Here is a 21870-nt window from a genome sequence, read left to right on the forward strand (position 1 = left end):
AAAAGGTACCACTTGCAGCACAAAAACACCTACAGGCTTAGTTCACTGTGTGCAAGCAAAGTTTTAAAATATGCATCTAGACAGTGTTGCGCAACAAAATCTGTTTCCCAGGGGAACGACAAGGTAAAAACAAAGGGAGTCGCACCACAGCAAAACAGGATACTTTAACAAGCTCGCATCACCATTTCAGTGAATGACATTAAGATATGACTATTATGAATTATTGCAAAAGTCTCTTTCTCCCAAAGAAGAAAACGAAAGCAGGTTAACTGAGAAAGTACCTTTCAAGTAAGGACCACATAGTGTTGCACTTTATTTTAGTGTCAGGCTTGATTTCTGTATGAAAAATTACATTCCTAATGAATACTAATATTGTACTCCTCGCTCTATGGGGACGAACTGGTTTCCCCCACGTCAGATGTGCCACCTGTTTACTCCACATGTATAAAAACTAAGGTCTTTATCTGCTCATCTATCACAGAAGGAGGTCACTTTCAGGTTGACAGAGTAATATCCTCATAATAACTATAATAAGAGGATGTGTAGTTCTGAAATATGACATCATGAATCATATTAGAATAAAAGCAACAGTACACTTGACAAGCTGTAATAAATCCTAGCTTAGTCAATTAGATACAGCTCGATTTGTGAGCATGGAACAGCTATTGGCACCTCCTCTGTTTGTTAGAGGGAGTGTATATTTCATCCAATGTGAACACTGCTTTGCCAGGCTTGGCTTCAAGGGGCTATACGTTTTGTTTTGAGAGTTAAAAGAAGAGAGTTTCTGGCCTTTCTTCTCTCATTTAGCAGTCAGAAATCAATTAATGCAGCTGTAAAGCAGACTAACATCAGTAGAGCCAGACAAATGTCAGGCAGGCTGCCTGAGACGTGAGGTACCTGAGCCCGGCTGATTGCCGCTGAGTGTTGGCTCGTTGTGATCTGGCGGCTGCTGACTTAGAGGTCGATTTGGGATCAGAATCAGCTCCACTTTTGCAGCACTCAGACGAGCTAAGAATCCAGAATCAGTTAAAGTATACTTAAAGCTGATTCTGGTGTGTCATTTATCACAAGACTTGCATAAGTTTGTCAAACAGAAATGGCAGAATTGGGCTGCTGCTGATGACTTGAGCTACTCAGACTACCTGGGATTTACATGACAAATCTGCTTCAGTGGATAAGACAGCTTTGGGTTTGGTGTGAGGTTGGGTGGGTCAAATGTAACGATGCTTTCAGCAAAGACTTCAGGTAATCATCACCGCTGCAATTGTGGAATTAATTCAAAAAACAAATGTCTACTGGGAGATGACAGTTAACATTTCTTCTTAGTGAAAATGAAACACAGCAGTCTAAGTTTTTTTTTAACATATTATAGACCATTTCTGCATTTGCAAATCTTCTCAAAGAACTCCCCGGTGGTTTGAGAAAACTAACTTTCTATCACAACGAACTTTAAAAAAGGAACCTTTGTGTTACATCCAAAGACACTGATACATCCAACAATTGATTGATTGTTAGTTATGAAACAGTATTACATGTTTGAACTTTCAGAAACCCCTACGTAAAACACACACAAGAAAACACCAAGAAAAGAGGAAATATGTTTGTTGTTCAGCAGCCATGTCCCAGAAAGTCAGACGTCAGATTGCCCATTATTAAACAAACAGGGAATATTTTCCAACTGTACCTGCTTGAAACTGGATTACCACACAATGACAAATTGCCTTTGACATAAATAAGACGGGAGTAAAAATAACAAAACATGCACATTGTGTTGGATTGCCTGTCATGCACAAGTTTGAGTTTTCTCCAAATTGACTTTCAGACTGGAGAAAACCCCATAACGGCAACATATAAAATATATATCAATATAATGATGTGAAACATATGCCTTTTGGAGCCGAAATATGCAAACAGCAGGCTGCATATAACCTGATAGCCAGACTGTTTTGCTGTTCTGCGTGTCCCCTGCGACCCTCCTTTCCTGGCCTCTGTTTAACTGCCTCTTATTCTCTGCCATATAACAAATCTTTAAATAGACAAAGCCAAAGATTGTTTCCCCAAGAGGAATATCCTGGCCGGGCATGAAAACTGCTTACTATTTAATTCATTAGTTCTGGTGCATGATTGAGGTCAGAACCCCGTGGCATTAGCTGACACCGGCATCCGAGGTTGAGCTCACGTCTCCTTGCGTTGCCCTCGTATAGCGTCACGCAGATTGGTTATCTTTTCCGTTAATGTCGTGTTGTCACTGGAGGAGTTATCCCTCATGTTGGGGTCAAAAAAACACACTGCTGCAGATGCCAAAAATTCCATCTGCGGAGCAACAGAGATGTGTGTGTAAACAGACAACAACCTCCTAATCTCCTGCCGGGTCTAAGGGGACAGGATGAGACCAGAAAGATGGCCTGCAGCCGGAACCAGAGGGCAAACTCATCAGGATGTGACACATGTGCCAAAAAGTTTCTTCTCAGGAGAGATGGGAAGTGCTTTAGACGTATTAGGGATAAAGCAGCAATATGCATCCAATTCATTTATGTTTGCAGATAACAGCAGCAGAGATGGAAGATTTGTGGTGGTGTTTTGTGTCAGAGTAACTGATGATCATTTTTCACATTTTAAGGTGGATGTAACTGAATAATTTCAGGCGTGATCTCATCCGTTTCATCAACACTTTCTTTTTTTTTTACTCTACCAGGAAATTGTCAACTTCAACTGCCGGAAGCTTGTGGCCACCATGCCTCTGTTTGCCAACGCAGATCCCAACTTTGTGACAGGGATGCTGAGCAAGTTGAAGTTTGAGGTTTTTCAGCCCAATGACTACATCATCCGAGAAGGCACGGTCGGGAAGAAGATGTACTTTATTCAGCACGGTGTTGCGAGTGTCATCACCAAGTTCAACAAGGACATGAAGCTGACTGATGGATCCTACTTTGGAGGTGAGCATGAAAAGATCTGAAATTAAATTGTAATTATTGTTTGTAACAATAACCCTTATGTAGTTTTTAAGCGCCAACATGAATGATATATGTTGGTTCTGCCATGTATACTGCTCACAGTCACATACATTCCTACTCTATGTTCCTACGGTATTATACGCAGACATGAGACTAGCCCGCGGCCGTGCGTTTGATGCTGTTTGAAGTTAAGTTATTGTAAATGTAGATTCTCATTAACCACTGTTGGACGTTTGTCAGCTTCTGTGGTTATATAACCTCTCATCTGGTTGCTGGAGTGGGCCAAGGCGTGGATCAGGCATCCCTTAGGACACACAGTAGTCCCTCCCCCACTCCTACTCTCACACACACACACACACACACACACACACACACACACACACACACACACACACACACACACACACACACACACACACACACACACACACACACACACACACACACACACACACACACACACACATTCTTCCCCCCTGTATACGTTCGTGCTGCACTTACTTGGCACTAACATGAGCAGCTACCGTGGACGCTTCTTCTGTGTAAAATCAGAAGCAATTCCCTCGTTCGCTCCACTGTGCTCTCGCTTTTCATCTTCCTCTCCCTTTTTATCGACCATATTCCCTCTCCAAAACATTACAGAAATCATTCATTTTTAAAATGTCAAATGTAATTTCATTACACGTTGTTTACCCTGACAAAATCAGCAGACAGACATTGTCGTGTCTGCGTGAAAGCAAAGCAAAGTTTCCTATTTTAGAGGTTCTTGCATATTTTATCTCCTGAGTTCATCCCCACTATGGAAGGAGGCTGAGGAGTCTAAGAATACCTTCACTTTGGTGTGTCTGTTGCATGCAGTTCATGTTTCACAGGCGAGCTGAGGAAGGCAGTGAATCAAAAAAGGAATGAGACGTTTTTTTTCCCCTGCTTGTTCAGACCAAAGCGTCGCTGTCGTACGCCCTCTCATACTGCTACTCGGCTTGCAGAGCTACCTGCTTTAAACGTGGGATTTCCAAAGGAGGAGGGCATCTTAATTGCTGCACTGAGTCATATAGTGATTTATGGCAGTTGCATGGCAGCAGCACATCCCATTCAAGCAATGTATCCTCTGGGGCTACAGCGCTGAAATAGTCTGCTAAAGAACCATTGTGGTGAATAAAAAGTAGATTATGTTGTATGTATAAAACGAAAGTGAAAAGTCAGGAAAACACTTTGGTTAAGAAGAACAGCAGTGAATGTGAGTGCTTTTATTGTATAACCGTTTCAGAGAAAGGGAATACAAATTTAGAGCACTTAAACTGGCTGTTGTTTCCAAGCATGGGGATTAAAAATATTTCTGGGAGCTCATTGGGGATTCTAGTAAAATTATTTAAATGAACTTAAAATTAATTTTTCATCATGAAAAGTAGATCAGCTGTTCTGGATCTTTGCAATAACAGTCATACATTAAATCAGTACCATACATATGGCTAGCACAGAACGAGTAGGCCATTATCAACAACTTATTATAGAGTATCAGCGATAGGCGTTCAGAACGCTCATCGTCACGGTAACAACGAACATGTATTTGTGAATCAGTCGCAATTTGATTAAGTTGAAGTAAGACCTTGGTAACAAAAACATGTAACTAATTTAAGGACTGTTATTTTCATCATTAATTAATTTGCAGACAACTTTCTTGATTAATGGAATAAATGTTTTCAAGAAAAGTAAAAATGTAATTGAAATAAGTCTACGGAAAAAAACTTCACCCTTTCTCCCAGAGCCTAAGTTCACATTTTACATTGTTTTGTCTAAAAAACGGCACAAACTCCCCCAAAGTTACAAGTTACTATCAAGAAAAGCAGACAATCCTCACAATTAAGAGTCTAGCAACAGCAAATGTCAGGTATTTTACTTGATAATGGACCCAATCAATTATCAAATAGTTGGCACCTCATAAAGTGACCAGTTAATTTAAGCTCTAGCCTGAAGTATCATGGAAGTATGTACTAAACATGAGAAAATTACTTAGCTTCCTGCGGGAGAGAAAAAAACAATCAACTGTTTAAGAACAAGAGTCTGAATTAACTGTTCCCCAAAAACTGACCTGTCGAGACCCTATTTATAAATTCAGTAAATGTGTTGAGGCAAAGCTTTGTCCAAAACATTTTAATTGTTACACTACAAACTATTAATTAACTTGGTTGTTTTCTTTCCGATGTGCTCTCATTCTGCAGTTTCACAAATAACAGCTCAGTTCCTTTAGCAACAAACTAAGTAGTACATAATTAGAAATCAAGATGATGGAGTTTACAGTGAAAGTTCGGGTCATCGTCTAAAATCAGCTCAATGAGAAGAGAAAATATGCCTAGAACATGGAGAACACAGAGTGGATGTTCCCATTTAATGAATCATTTCATCTTTTAATTAAAAGATGTGTGTGTGTGTGTGTGTGTGTGTGTGTGTGTGTGTGTGTGTGTGTGTGTGTGTGTGTGTGTGTGTGTGTGTGTGTGTGTGTGTGTGTGTGTTGCATCTGTCCGAATAATAAAGGGCGCACTGCTCATTTTGTTGTGCTCCGTCAGTGCCCACCACCTGCTGTTGCCTTCTGCCCTGCTGCTGGTATTTTTACCCCTTTTAGTAGATGAGCCCCGAGTCAGGAGCAGCTGCCGCACCAGGCACCTCACTCTTACCCCTTTTTCTCAGATGATTCACACTCTCCTTACAACCAGGCCAACGCGTGGCCAGAATGAGAAATCAGTAAGGCGGAGGCTGCGACAGAGACAGAGACAGACAGAGGGAGGGGGTGGGGGGGAGGACAACGCTGACCCCAGCCACAGGAAACTATTAGCATAGCAATGAGCGGGACATCTACGAGGGCAGTAGGTCACAAAGAGCCTCCAACCATGCTCAATGCAACACCTGCATGCTAAAAAGAGGTATCACAGTAATCACCGCGGGGCCTGGGTGAAGGGGATTACATATTGGTGTGCTCTGCAGTGAAGTCACTGAGAGGCTGAGGGACTAACAGAGTATAATGCTCGGACAATGACAGACAGCAAATGAAAATCCTTTTTGGGCTTCGATGTCTTAGTCATATGGGACTCCCTCACCTCAGTCGCAGCGAGGGAGACAGAGCTGGTTGCCATGAGAGTACATGACAAATGAAGTGATGGCAAATTATCCTCAATGACCCTCAGGGGTCACCGGCGATGCTTTGTGACAAGGCAACAGACACGTGTCAAACCGCATCATGAGAAGTGTTACGTGACTGTAAACGCCATCAACCCAGATCTGGTGTCGTGGCAGGTAGTAATCTCACCAACTCAACTACTGAACGCACCATTGCAGACCCGAGTCACTGGCTGCGCCTAGCTAAGCAACACATTTTCCTCCCTATGTTGCCACACGTTGTGTCTCGGCCTGTCACGGTGATTACACAATCACCCGATCGCTCTGATTTGAGCTGACCGCAATCATCCTGCGTAATCGTTAGAATCGTGTCCGTTTATCGGTATGAAAAAAAACAGCTTGATGAAACTAATAGTGATGTAAATATGACATTTCTATGTCCACATGGTTTGAGACGTGACATCATCTCGTTGACGTTGTGTCGCCCCCTGCTTCTTCTATGGTTTAATGGCACATGGTTTGATAATTAGCGCCACCAATTGTTTATCTGGAGGCACTTAACTTCTAATATTTGACCGATCGCATCTCAATGAGCATCTGTTGACATTAACATCATGGATTTAGTTGCAAGGACAAACACCACAGTCAATAAATCACATCTAAAATGTGTATTATTAAACTATAATTAGGCTTTAACTATAATAGTGTCATAAAATGAACAGGAAAAAGCCAATGCCAATTAATCATCAACTAACTTGTCTCCCATGCTCTCTGGTAGAACAATGTTTTAATCAACCATAACTCATTGTATGTCTTTCTCTTGGCTTGGCTGTTTCCCCATTTTTGAAATTATATTTAACATCACACAGGGTTTTTTTCTCTCCCCGTGTCAGCCTGTATTAACAGAGGTACCACGTAAAGGGAACCTTTCCATTGTAACGGCGTTAACACCTTATTCACACCCACAGCTTGAAAGTGTTGCTCGCACATCTTGCACACTCTGTGCTCTATTTTAACGACAGCTCACAGCGGAGCCAGGAAAGATCACACCATAACAAGTTAACATTTGACAATTTAATGAAGATGGAAGTTGTGCAGCAGACTGGACAGAAGTGCAAATATGGGCGGCGGCCGAGTGGAGTTATGACATAAACAGAAGAAAAGGAGAATCAAATAATCAATGGATAAAGTGTTTTAAGATAGAATTATACTTTTTTCGCCCTCTTGTGAATGTCAGATGTTCCCATCACACATCAAAATTCATTTCTCTCCTGCGAGCTAAATAAGATGCTGGAAATCAACTTGGTGTGCATGTTTTTTTCCAGGAGTTATAATCCATCTTAAATGGAGCAGTGTCAGGTCGGCACAGCATTACGTTCACTTCTCATAAATGCACTTCGGGAGCCTTTTACTAGTTATGTTGTTGTATTGCTACTTTTTGTTCTGGTAAAGGATCTGAGAACGTCTTCCACACCAATGACAATAATTAAAACGATAGTTACAGAACAATCCTGATTATAATCGTATAAACTATCACATCCACATCTTTGTATGTTGCAGCCAGGTGTCTCGCAGCACAGTCTGTAATACGAGTCATTTTAGTGTGTATGGTGTGTTTGCATTTTATTTAAAGACAGCTAAATATAACTGGAAAGAAGATGCATTTTGTGTTTTTACCAGATGTGACAGGGTCTGCAAGGTTTATTTTGATGCATTGTTCTCTTCACATCAGAAATAGGGATAGAGGAATGCTGTGAAACCATATCCCTGTTTAGCTCTACAATATATCTGATGCAGTGCAGCGATGCAATGATGCCTGACAGTTTTTGTAAAGCTGCCTATCGTATTATGCGACTAATAGCCCTCTACAGGATGATGAACTATCTTAATATAAAGCAAGTGACAGCGCTGCTGATGGGCTTCTCACTTTATGCACATACACATTAGCTTGTGCTCCTGTACCCTCTGTGCTCAAGGTTCATCTGTATGATAATATGCACTGTAATTACTGAGGTGATTACCGTTATGTTTGTACTCTCTACTCCTGTTACCGTTTCTTCATGTACCCAAATTGTTTACGCTCTCTTGTTTTCCTTTGTCTCTCTGTGCTTCCGCCATACAGAGATCTGCCTGCTCACCAAAGGCAGGCGAACAGCGAGTGTGCGTGCAGACACCTACTGTCGACTCTTCTCCCTCTCTGTTGACCATTTTAATGAGGTGCTGGAAGAGTACCCCATGATGCGACGTGCTTTTGAAACTGTTGCCATTGACCGATTGGACCGCATTGGTAAGGCCTACATCTACTTAACTGTCCTGTCCGATTGGTCGATCCTCTTGCCTGTCATCGTGCCTTGTTGTCTTGTCTTTATCAGTATTTGTTTGCCTTCTTTCTTCATAAAAGCATTGCGTCTGCCATCTTGTGCTGCATGACCTGTATGCTATCTTTTTTTTTTTATTTTTATTTTTTTATTTAGTCTCTTTCTTTGTCTTAAATAATATTAAAGGAAAATGTTGTTGTAACCAGCATTAATCCTTCTAAAGAACCAAAGTAGCGGTTTGTGGTTGGATTAACTGGAAGGGAGTGCATGTCGCTGTCCAGGAGGGAGTCAGTTCGCCCCCTTGTTGGTTTGGTGTTGACCCCCCCCCACTGGATGCCAGCGAGTGGATGGAAGCTAACCTCACATGCATGTGTGTCTGGCCCTCTTTCCACTCATCTGCACTCCTGGGTATGAGCAGCACCCCGCCCCATATGAGAGTTCTCAAAACCAACCCGACACAAACCCAATGACATGAAACAAAGAGCAGGGCCAGGTGGTAGAGAATCATAAGGTCCCCACGTGCACCAGGTCCCGCCCACTTTCATAACAGGCGGCAGCCTGTGTAGTTTTATTCAGCAAAACTGTTATTTTCACTGTGTAATAGAAAAATGTTTATAGACGAACTCATGACAATTTGTAGTTAAAAAAGAATAAGTGATCATAATTTTGACCAACCCAGTATCACAGCAAAGCGTGCAATACACCCGTTAGTCCACTAGAGGATATTGTGTCACTGTCACATTTTGCCTCACCTGGACGTGGAAAGTAAGGTGCCTCAAGTTAGACACCAAAAAACGTCATCAGGTTTCGGTAAGATTACGGTTTGGGTTAAAATAAGTAATTCTACTTACTTACGTACATTACATAAGTTAGCTAACGTATACTACACAAGTTAAATGTTACATTATATAAATAATCCTTCATTGACCCATGTCATATATGCGTGTGCTTTTCACACTTACGTGAGGCAAAACGTGACATTGACACAGTATCCTCTTGTGGGCTGATGGGTGTATGACATGTTTTGGCTTGATACAGGGCTTTTCTGATGCACACAGCCTTGTCACAGTTTAAAAAGGGGCACATGTATGGAACACAAAGAGGGCAATAATTGGTTACTTTGATCCAAATGTTCTACCACTCATTTTTGTAAATGTGTTTGGTCTGCCATAATACTTTTTATGACATTTTATTACAAATAACCTGACAGTGATAATTAAGAATGTTTCATGTAGAGTAAAAGTTAAACACACTGTTACACTACTTTTTCCAAGTAGGAAAAACATTTTGTGAGTTATCAGTACATGTACAATGAAGATGATTCTGATCATTTGATGTCTGAGATAGTACCGTACATATTTTAAGATCTGGTAACACAGTCTGACCTAACCCCTGACTTGGGTAATCTCATTAGTTACTTTATTTTAAATAACACAGTGACATCTTTATCCTACGTCTATCTAGATAAAATAATTTAAAACGTCTCAAGGCCACTGTAAAGTCTCTAAAGCCTCCTAGAAAAGTTCTAACTCCTTATATAACATCAGAGGATTATTGAGCGCGGCTTGAAGTAACGTCAGTGCTCCAGAATCTTTTTGGTTTTACAAAGCTACATCATGCATGAAAAGTATTTCCCATGTGCAGTGCACAAGGCTTGCACACAAATTCAATTAAATGACAATAAAGTTGATTTATCAAGATTAGATTTAGACTTTATTAATCCCACAGTGGGGAAGTTTAGTAGCCTTTTAATGTCTATTTATTTGAAAAAAGAAAATTCATAAGAACTCCAAATATAACTTGTTTTTAAACAACATCCCCTTCCTCCCTTTTGCTATAACAGAAATAGAAAAATCTATAATGAACTTTGTGGCTAAATCTTATTTCTTTTGAAGGTAAGAAATAAATCTCCTCTGAAATGATTTATGGTCCATATTATATATTTATATATGTTCGTATTCATATATCATATATGGCTGCTACACTGACAACCTAAGCAGCTCATTATCATAAATTAGCCACACCTTCTCGCTGCATTACCTCTGGCTTTACTAAGAGACACTTTCTTATACACAGTCTTTTCTTATACATATATAGATAGATTGCCGACAAAGGCCACAATGTTTGGTGATTTGTTCCCAGATTATATTAACCAGAAAACAATAATCCCTGAATAAAAACCTAAAGTAGGATTTGCTTAATGACAGTGTGCCAATGTTGTCTCATATCAGTGGTTCAGCTTTCAGTCTGTATCTACTTTTCTGTCAGTTATTGTTGTTTTTCTTTGTCATGGCTTTGTATTTGTGTATTATTTTGCCTGAGACAGGCACATCAATATTTGCAAATTGCTTTGTGACCGAAGTGTTGACTCAACATTGAAATACAGCAGTGTCCAAATCAATCAGAATCCAACAACAGATGTGTGTCATCACTGAGACATGTCCTCCTCAGAATTACGTTCATATACAACTATATTTTGAGTTGGGGGGTGTAATGTTGCCTGGATGACTGGATTGTGCCAAGACAGCTGAAAAAATGTAAAACACATCTTCAAACATGTAATATTAACCACTTTTGTATAGGTTTATATCAAAAAAATCGATCAAATGTTCTTGGTTTTTTAGATTTTTGTTCCTATAAAATCTACTCAATGCGACTGCAATATTGTTTGGGTGTTTTTCAGTGGTTCCCAACTGATGGGTTGCAACCCAAAAGTGAGTCCAGGGCTGGTTTGAGTGGGTTGCAGGTGTGTGTTTGGGAAAAACAAAGTTAGAAGAAACATTTTTTAACTTCTATTTCAAAGCCTACTGTTTCTGTGCTTTTATTTTGAAAGATCTACATGTCACACGATGCAGCACGTGTGTAGTAACCATTTACTGCCAGCAATGTCATGATGGTAACGACCAAAAGTAACATCGGCATATCAGTAGTTAGCTCTTCTTCCACCATTTTCAAACAGGGTTTGGATTAGATAAATCTGAATTTTTATATAATCCAAGATGAATCTGCCTATCTATTCAACATTTCAGACAGTTTATTTTAGATTCATGAAACTTTATGAGTATGTCCATTTTAAACGTGTTTGAAAAGCATATATGCCTGTAATTCAAGAAAAGTCAGACTTTTATTTCGTGGGGCTTTTAGTCCTAAAGTGCCACTTTTGTTTTTTCGTTTTTTTAAATTTCATGTTTATAACATCAAGGCATTGTGTACTGTGGACCTATTTTTTTTGTGGGTTAAAATGTAATGGTTTGAAAAAAAAAAAAAAAAAAATGTGGGTCATGATTTAACGACTAAGGAAAAATGTGGGTCGTGATGCTCGACCAGTTGAGAACCACTGGTATAGTTAATGTTAGGCAAATAAATCTCCTTTGTAAATTTCAGGGAAAGACTATGATCATGTTGAAATTTCACAATGCTTCATAACATTTCTAGTTTGATGCGATACACAAACCCTCATCTCTGGCTTCGCGCTGTACTTCCATCCACCCAGGCTTCAACGAGAACACTTTTCGTCACCTTACTGTATGCATTGCAACACTAAAAACTATGATTTAAACACGATATGAACGTAATTCACAGGAGACAAGGTTCCACTTCCCTTGGACTACAATAGTTCTTAAAAACTAAACAAAAATCTTCACGTCTTTTAGTGAAGTGTTTGACTTTTCTTTCACTGTGCCCTTCACAACATGCCCTTTGACCTCAGTCCTGATCTACTGTACATTTGCCCTTTTTAAGAGAACTACCAGCTGAGTTAGCTTTTCACTAAACTAAGTGTTGGAAAATGAAAGCTGTCCACTCTGACTGACACCTCTCAGAGTGAGAACGATTCAATCCATCCTTTCAAATTAACCATGAAGGGGTTTTTGTCTCATACGAGGGAAGATACTTTGTCATGATCCGTGCTGGTTGTATCGTTTCTATATATGAACTGCATTTGGTTACATGCTTGTCTTGCTCTAAAAAGGAAAGAAAAAAAGTAACCATGCTTTGAAACCGATAACATGTTGCACATTTGACATTATCTTTTATCTATCTAAAAATGATTTAACCAGGAGTCCGTCTTGAGACGAGCACATCTCGTTTTCAAGAGTGCCCTGGCCGACGAGTAGGCATCAGGTAAACACTTTATTCCAATTCCAATATTCGAACAGGGGCAAACTGACCTATTGAGGCTTGCTAAATGGATCCGGTCTCAAATTCATCCTCCAAGAGTTTGACCGCTTGCTGAAGGTTACATTAACTGTATAATTCCTGCATCAGTGACACATAACTCAAGTCACCCACACTCTAGTCCTACAGATATTTTGATGGACACATTCAAAATGTCAACAACTAAGACAATCAAGGAAACAAAGAGATCTCATTCAGTGTTACATGCCATGTTTATGTTGTTATAGATTCTTCACAGAATAATCTAATGGATTATGAACACGTACTACTACACATATTGGTGTGACATTTGTATTTAATCTTTGAATCCTTTGTTCAAAGTCTTTTCACGAATGAAATCATGTCTGCAGATTAGGTCCCATTTCATTATTTATTCATGTTTTCACCAAAAGAAAGTTTGTTTCTGATTGTCTGCCTTAAAAAATAAGTTTGATACCAGGCAGGACCTGGCTCCAATAATAAGAAAAGCTCATCCTTATGTTTAAACTTTAACTTGGAACATTTATCTTTAGACAGAACATTCGAGGGCGATCACAGATTTCCAGGACTATTCCTGTTGGACACTAACAGAGTGCAGCACAGTGCACAAAGCAGGGGAAGCTATCACCTTTGTGACGAAGTATTTCAAGTTACATTGCTTGATCAACATCAGCACCTGAATTAAACTTGTTTTTGTGACCATTCGTACGTGTGTAATTGCGAATTCAACGCGGATTTGAACAGAGTGCACATAAAATTTGGTGTCAAATTGAACAGAGATAAGTTGCAGGAAGGTGAGAGGCAACAATTGTTGTGTGTGTGCGAGAAACGCAGGTTTTCAAAACACTGTGAGCGAGTGCAATGTCTTCTCGGACAACCAAAGAGCCATCACACCACGGTTCAGGTCATTTTCACCGAATGTTTTCCATCAGACATCTCAGAACATCGCTGTAGGATTCAGTGTTGACAGTCAGACCCTGGGAGATAAATTCAGGGTGCGTAAACCCACAAATGTTATAGAAAACCCAGCTGGTTGCACTCCTGGCCTGATGCATCTTCTTTGGGTTTGGACAGTGATGTTCTTCCCCTCTTGAAGCACAAATGCCAATCAAAATACCTCTGGCAGCTCATTGCTTTAATGACATACTGTAGATTTTCTGAAACATTTCACCGTTGCCAATTTCTATATTTTGACACAAAATTTGATGCGTGTTCTCTGCCACGGTGAAATCGAAAATGCGCACAAGCAAGTGGTAAAAAAAAAACAACAACTGAGTAACTCGGGTGCTTTTTTTTTTTTTTTTTAATCAAGCAAAGTAACTTGGCATACTTACTCATGGAGGTTTTGGCTTCTCATTGCTCTGTGCATGTCACGGTGGTGCACTCCATTCTTGTACAACAGGAGCAGTCTTGAAAATTTTGACATATTGAAAAATCAAGAAGGGCGACAGCCCACCAAAATAATTTTCTCAAACATATTTATACCAGTTATCCCTTTTAAAATGTGCTCCTTGGTAATGGTGTACTAACTAACTAAGAATAAGCTGAAGAAAAACAGCTTTTAGTCGAATCTACAGGTTACAAGTTCAGAAAAAAAAGTGTATTTTTTTCTGTAAAGCCATGAATAACTCTCAATTTGTCTTAAAATATTTCTTTAATTTATTTATTTTACTAATGCAGTCTTCTTTATTATTATGTTTTTTTTCTAATGTTTCTAATGTTACGTGTTTTGTTTGTTTGTTTGTTTTTTGGTTGATGTGTTTGGCTTTCAGACAGTTTTATGTGTTTATGTTCAGATTTGGGTAAACGATGGTAATTTGACACAATCATTTATCTTTTATTTCAAGTTTACAAGTTTTTTTATGTAAAGAAAGAAAACATTCTTTATCCATCAGTGGTGTTTACATTTTGTTTATGTTTTTGTTTGGTTGTTTTCATTTAGTTTTTTCAGGGATTCTATTTTTCTATGTAGTTTGTACATGCTAATATAGTAGCAGGAGTAAGAATATGTTCAATTAACCTGAGGTGCACTGCCGTAAATAACAATTGAAGGCCTCCCCAGTGACATTCATTAGCATTCCAGACAGTTTATGTGGAAATTACACACAATGTTTCATGTTTATCAAGTCTGTTTGCCTTTCTGTGCTTTGTTATAAGGTATAGAGGAAGTTCAAATCAGTGGTCAGAGTAGGACAGTAATTGTTTGTACAAAGTGTGAATCATAATACAAATGAAGCTCACATTTTACCGTGTGTGTGTGTGTAAAGTATATTTCGTAATGGGACAATTGAGGCAGTTCACGTCGTGGTAAAATGTTTTCAGCTCAGCATTTGTTAGTTTAGCTCTTTGTCGCCATTTCCTGTGGTTCAGTCTACTGAACCTCAATTGAATATTAGTTAACTGAATTAAAGTGATATTTTTAATCTTTACAGACCATTCATACCTCTAAATTCTACATCCCAGTATCACACAAAGCATGTAATACATCAATCAGTCTGCTAGAGGATAGTAGTGTCATGTTTTGCTTGTGTGAAAAGTACACGCATACCGGTTTTCAAGTCCATGAGAAAGTAAAAGTTCTATTGTATTTCTTTTAAGTTACATAAGTAAGTTAATAACAAATCGTATTCAGCTTACGTAACGTATGTAGCTTTACTCATGTAAAATTACTTATTTCAACCAATACCACAATCTTGTCCCCTAACTGGGTACTTTTAGTGTCTCGCCCAAACCAAGTATTTTTAGTTCCTAACTATAATGAAACTGCAGCCGTTTCAAATTTAACCTAACACACATGCATGGACATGTAAGACAAAACATGACACTGACATGGTATCCTCTAGTTGACTGATGGGTGTATGCTTGTAGCGTGTACGCTTTGGCGTGATGCCTGGTTGAAATTCTACCAGTGCTTAAGAGACCTTCACAGGCACTAAGATGAATCTTTTGGATGCCAATTTCTGCTGCTGTAGTCATGAAGCAGCATGAAAAAAAACAGCAGCTTTCCTAAAGGTTAATGAAGTGAAACAATTTGCTTCTCAAAATAACTCAATTGTTAGTGTATATATAGCTCTTAAAGTGTCTGTGTATCTTTTGCAAACCCTTAACTGAATCATAAAGAGGACGAAATATGAAAGAGAGATCAGAGGAGGAGAAGAGGCTAAAGAGGGGCAACAGGAAAAGCAACAGATAAGACAGACTGCACACTGTAACTGTAACAGTGCCAAATACATATACAGACTAAATGTAAGTAAGTGCTCGGAGTTCAAATGTGTATCAAAAATAATAATACGATAAAATAATAGTATTAGTACTTTAATATATACACAACTGAGTTCAGTTTGTCTGTCATAGCAGTGCACCATAATGGCACTGAAATCCTAACAAGTCTCTTGGAGTATTCGGAGGTCATTGTCAAACCAGCAAACACTCCCATCCTGACAGTTTCTGGTCAGAAAAATAATGAATACGTGTTGTCCTTCCAACCTACAGAGTTTAACCCTATCGCCTTTAAAAATGCATTGAAAACAACATTGTAAGTTAACTAGTCTCATAGTCAGTACGTGGTGTTTGTTATAGCTCTTAACAACCTGACCCCGTAGTGATTATTGCAGTCAAAGTGAACAACATCAAATGGAGAGCTTGATTTTGAGAAAAATGGTAGAAAACACAACATCAATCCTTTTTCAGCTGCAACAGCGCCTGTCTTTTGGCTGAATGCATGGCTTACTGGCAGCCTTGAGAGGAGAAAGACGTCCAGCAAATGCTGCTAAATGGTAAACTCGGTGGAGAAATCTTCTGCCCTCAAGGACAGAGCTTAATGATTGATTGACTGCAGCCAAAGCCTTCAGCACACTAAAAGTCCACTCTGTCTTCTTTACCGACAACGCTTCACAGCTTGTCGATACACAAGGGCAACAGTAATTATGGGAATCACATCCTCGAAAGACATTTGGACATAGTCATTCAAAGTAAGGATGTTAAATAGATCTCTATTGTTACAGTTGTCCCCAAATGTGGCAATTCTTTCTTAAAAAAAGACCAGTTTCAAGACATCCACTTTGCATTTTACCACAGTTTTGCTCTCAAATTCCCCAAAGTGGTTTGTGTCTTAAAAGCCATCTGTCCGGCCTTTATCATCACGGTCCATGACTTGTGACAGGCTGGGAGAAATTTTCCTGTGGGTTTGTTTGTTTACTGTGTTAAATGAACACTATTACTATCATTTAATATTGCACACAAACTGGCTACACAGAAGCATAACAACACGGTGTGGTTTGAACGTCCTGCTTTCTAAAATGGATAATAATCTTCACAGGATCACATGCAAATTGTAATGATAAAGAAAACATGGCAATCTGTGGTAAACATGCCTTACCTTACCTTTATTTAATGTTATTTATATTTGCCATCTGTATCCACATAGAGTAAGGTCTATTAGTGTGTTAGGTTTAGATCTTTGTGTGCTTGTTTTTATTTTACTTTGTCTAAAACCTTAAAAAAACAACCAGGTTATTCCAAGTGTCCTTGTGATGTTTTCTAGCTGAGTTGTCAATGTGATTTAAATAGACTCTGGCTTTAAACTAATTCCTAGAGCTTAAGACTTTTTGTCTTTTCTTCCTAAAAATTGTCCAGTAAAATGATGTGTGGGTACAACTCATCAGTATTCTTCTGTGTTTCACTGTCGACATTAGCACCTCCACAGTCTACGCTATCATGTCACACTTTCAGTAATCTTTGTCTCCTTATGTGTCCTTCACTCCTCTCCAACTGTATATTTCCCATAGTCATTACCATTAAGTGTCCTTCACACTTTTTATTCAATATAACAGTTGTTAGTGGATTTGAAAAGATGCAGCTTGTAAGATTGAAATTGCAGTGGAATGTAATTATGAATTTACTAGAATCAAGAGGTTAATTTTGGCATCTATTTTGGGAAGACACAAAATGCGCTAATACTTAAAAATACAAGCTGCGTCTTTATTGTCCTGAATCCTGCCTTTTTCCTGTGGTGTAGTCTGACCAAAGTTTTCCATGGCTGTATATGTTCACCTCTCCTGACTGCACCCCAACAGGGAAGAAGAACTCCTTGCTGCTGCAGAAGTTCCAGAAGGATCTGAACGCCGGCGTTTTCAACACGCAGGAGAACGAGATATTGAAGCAGATTATACGTCAGGACAGGGAGATGGTGATGATGGTGGACCGCAAGCAGTCAGTCACCGGGATGAACTCAACACCAATGTCAGGAAACTCCATCATTAACTCACCAGCCCAGCCGCCCTTCCAAGCCTTTGGCTCCAATCAGCTCCAGCAGTCCTCTGTTCCCATGACCTTCAGTGCGTCGGCGATTGCCAATGCGTCTGCTGCCCGCATGCTGCCAGCCGCTGCTGCTGCCGCTGCTGCGGCACAAGGGGTTTACCCAGCTCCCAGTGTTTCCCATGGCAACCTGCATGCTTCCTCAATCAACCCACAGGCCCCACTCCAGCAGCAGGGAGCCATCATGTCACCCTGCTCCTTCACGGCTGCCATGTGTAGTCCACCCGTGCAGACCCCTTTGGCTGGCCGGAGCTTCCAATACGGCTCACGCACAGCCTCCCAGTTGTCACTTATCCAGCAGCCCATTGCCCAACCATCTCTATCAACACAGCAACAGCTTGCTCAGCAGCCTGCTGTGTCAACTGCAGCTGCAGCCTCTGCAGCCTCTGCAGCACAACAGCAGCAGCAGCAGCAGCAGCAGCAGCAGCCATCACCTCAGCAGCAGCAGCAGGTACCATCACCACAGCGGGGAGACATCCACAAGAGCACACAGGCTCTTCAGTCAGGCAGCTTGAGTCGAGACGTCCGACAATTATCCGCCTCCCAACCATCACTGCCACATGACACACCTTTGGGGCCCAGAGTGCATCCGACCTCGGGAGACTCTCTGGCCTCCATCGTGCCACCGTCGGCGGCGGCGATGCAGGGAATGAATCTACAGAGTGGCATCCGCACCACAGTTCCCCAGCGAGTCAATTTATTCCGCCAGATGTCGTCAGGCGCCTTGCCCCCGGTGCGGTCGGCCGCGGCGGCGGCGGCGGCGGCAGCAGTGGCCGCGGCGTCATCATCCTCAACCCAGCACAGGGAATCCCCCGGATCAAGGAGAGATTCTGTCCTGAGCAGTACAGAGACTGAGCAAGACAAAATGCGTTTTGCATCAAATTTATGATCCCATGTTTCCCTTCCCTTTCTTTTTTTAAACTTAAATATGTTTCAATTCATTTTTAAAAATGGAGAAAGAAGAAAGGAGGTAAAAATGAGGAACTTCAGCAATTCTTTGTTTCTCTCCAAGTTTCTTCTAAAGTAACCTCATAGAGAACCTGTATATAGAAGCCCTTGTATTATATTTTAGACAGTTTTGTCTCCCTAAACTTAAGAATGTATATTATACAGATACATCTCTTTTCTTTGACACCATTATAAGATATAAATATATATATCTATATATTTATATATAGATATATATCTATATTTATATATACATAGAGAGAGATATAGATATAGATATATATATCTATATATAGAGAGAGATATAGGTATAGATATCTATATCCATATCTATATATATATATATATATATCTATATAAAAATGGAGATGGATGTGTGTGTGTGTGTGTGTGTGTGTGTGTGTGTGTGTGTGTGTGTGTGTGTGTGTGTGTGTGTGTGTGTGTGTGTGTGTGTGTGTGTGTGTGTGTGTGTGTGTGTGTGTGTGTGTGTGTGTGTGACCACGTGTAAAATCCAACTACAATATTGGCAATGGCAATTTAAAGCTGTAGTATAAAAATGAGTCTTCCTTTCTGAGAAATATAAAGAATTATATATAATATATGAAGGTTTTTTTTGTTGTTATTTTCTTTTTTTTAACTGGAATTCATTGTGGATTCTGACAATGACTTTTTTTTTTTTGTTTTAGTTTTTTTACCAGAGGGAGAGTAAAATTATCTTCTCCTGTTAAGCAGCTTTAGTCACCACTGTGGAACAACAAAATGCAAGCAACTCCGACAAATAATCTCAAAAAGCACACACTCATAAAATGAATCTCATACGAATTTACTGAAACCTCATTTCAAGAAATCCACACAAATACTGTAACTAAGTATTATGTTGCTCTCGGCAACAAAAATACAATCTGCTGAGCCTCTCTAACTCCACACAGCGGCTCACATACAAACCATGACAGTGTTATGGGTCCAAAGGGAATAGATAATAGAAATGCTGCTTTCTTTGTTTATTTTCGAGGAAACTGGAATGTGGAGACAGATATGGATGGATGCTATTGTTTTTCTATTTCTAATTTCAGATGGCTGAGATGTTACGTAATGTTGCTTAAAATTTCTGTGTATATTTATAATATTTATAAACTAAAGATTATCACCATTATGCAATAGACTGTGACATAAAGATTACCTATATGTGTGCTGTAAATAGTTTTGTAGATCTAGTATTTACAGATACTGTGTGGTGCATTCTCTATCATAACAATGTCTTACTTCTATCAGGAACCTGGAAATCATCTATATGCGACAAAGGTTAAGTGACAAAATACATATGTTTCATAAGAGATAAACAAACCTTAATGCAATAGCTAGCACTACTTGATGCTGAGAATTGCCTGATTGAAGGACATTTATTTATAATTCCCTCTCTTCTCTCTCTGTATACTACTCTTAGTCCTAGTATAGATTCTGATTTCACATCAAGTGAACATACAGTATACAATATTTACCTACAATACACAACTTGATTTCAGTGTCATCCTATTGAAAGTAAGTGCATCCTTTTTTCTTTTTTTTATCACCTCACTTCCCAAAGCTTCTGAGGATTGTTTTACGAATGATTCTTATCAACTGTATTGCTTCGGGGTGAATATTAAGCTTTCATTTTTTATTCATAATTTTTCTTTTTTAACCACAAGTTTAATTATATGCTTTCTCATCTGCTCCTTGAGTAAATTGTACTGCGCGCTATCATCTCACAATCACTGTAGCTGAAGAGCCTGGCGCTACATTTTCAACACATGTTTTAGGTTAAGACGCGTCAGGTATCCGGACACACACACACACACACACACACACACACACACACACACACACACACACACACACACACACACACACACACACACACACACACACACACACACACACACACACAAGCGTGCAGTGGGACATTTCACCGCGAGGTGTTTTTGTGCTGCTATGAGCGCAGAAGGAATAAGACTTGCTGGTTTGCATTAAGGTTTCTGTCTCATGTAAATCCATTTTGTGGGCTTAGGTACTCTAAACTGACCTGGACGATGAGGCAGGGAGGTAAGGTCGAGCAATATTGTGACTATAAAAACAAAACAAAAAAAGGATTAGTGGCATTTTGAATATTTTAATCTTGAAATATAATCTGATGACTCAACTAAAATAAGACGGCCATTATGGTTTACAGGTCCTTCCCCTGCACAAACAGTAGGTTGTACATTGTGCTCAGGGCCTTACTGCAGTCTTCTTTATGAAATGTGACAAAGAATTCTCCTCTCAGTCAAGCAGAAAATCAATTTAGAGTCACAGTTTTCATGGCACCAAATATTCCATCAGTTCAAAGTGACTAAGCCCTTTGAAATGACGTTTTTTAAAAGATTACAAAGTCTTCACTGCAGATTGTGTCGATAGTGTACCAATACAGTCAACCCACCAATGTCATGAAAGCATGCGCTGTCACAAATACTTAAAGAAGATACTATCTCAAAAATGTTGACGTTAAATGTAATGTTAGATTATGTTTTTGTTCATTGTCTGTCTGCCTAGATGTTATCTGTGTGTGAACAGAAGCATTGAATTTTCACATTCTGAAGTATTTGTGCCTAAACTATAGCCATGTTCCATCCTTTGTTATGAGAGTGAGCTCGGTGCGTACTGGAGGGGAGTGGGGGAGTGGGGGAGTAGGAGGTGGGGAGGGGGTCACTTCTGCACACAACTGCGCATTCATTCTTACTATACTATATGTGTTCTATGTCTCAGTGTTTATAGACAAGAAAGGAGTCAGAAACGATGATGGCCAAATGTCTCAGTTTATCCAATTGGTATCTTTACTTACAATGTGAACTCCTAGAGGCAGGTTTTTTTTTTCTCTAACACTCTCAGTCAAGCTATATAGAATATTTATTGAGGTTGTGTACAGTTTGAAAAAAAAAAAAAAAAAAAAAGTGCAGTAATATCACGCTCAATGAGACATTGTACAAATTTGGAGCACCTTTATACCTTTCTTTGTAGCTAGCCACTGATGTTTGGGTTGAATATTGATGTGT

The 21870-nt window shown here is 39.6% G+C and overlaps 1 protein-coding gene across 1 annotated transcript in view; it reads left to right on the top strand.

The window, feature by feature from the left end:
* The window catches only part of LOC138628064 (potassium/sodium hyperpolarization-activated cyclic nucleotide-gated channel 1), a 66231-nt gene extending 46456 nt beyond the window's left edge, over positions 1-19775 (top strand). The window contains exons 6-8 of the mRNA XM_069710843.1: positions 2696-2936; positions 8188-8352; positions 17614-19775. Coding sequence (XP_069566944.1) covers positions 2696-2936; positions 8188-8352; positions 17614-18743 — 1536 coding nt within the window. The 3' untranslated portion in view covers positions 18744-19775. The remainder of the gene's footprint in view (positions 1-2695; positions 2937-8187; positions 8353-17613) is intronic.
* Positions 19776-21870: the final 2095 nt, after the last annotated feature.

The sequence above is a fragment of the Brachyistius frenatus genome, unplaced genomic scaffold (genome assembly GCF_029030835.1).
Source record: "Brachyistius frenatus isolate BFR_SWC_R1_liver_20210118 unplaced genomic scaffold, ASM2903083v1 Contig_94, whole genome shotgun sequence".
Taxonomy (NCBI): domain Eukaryota; kingdom Metazoa; phylum Chordata; class Actinopteri; family Embiotocidae; genus Brachyistius; species Brachyistius frenatus.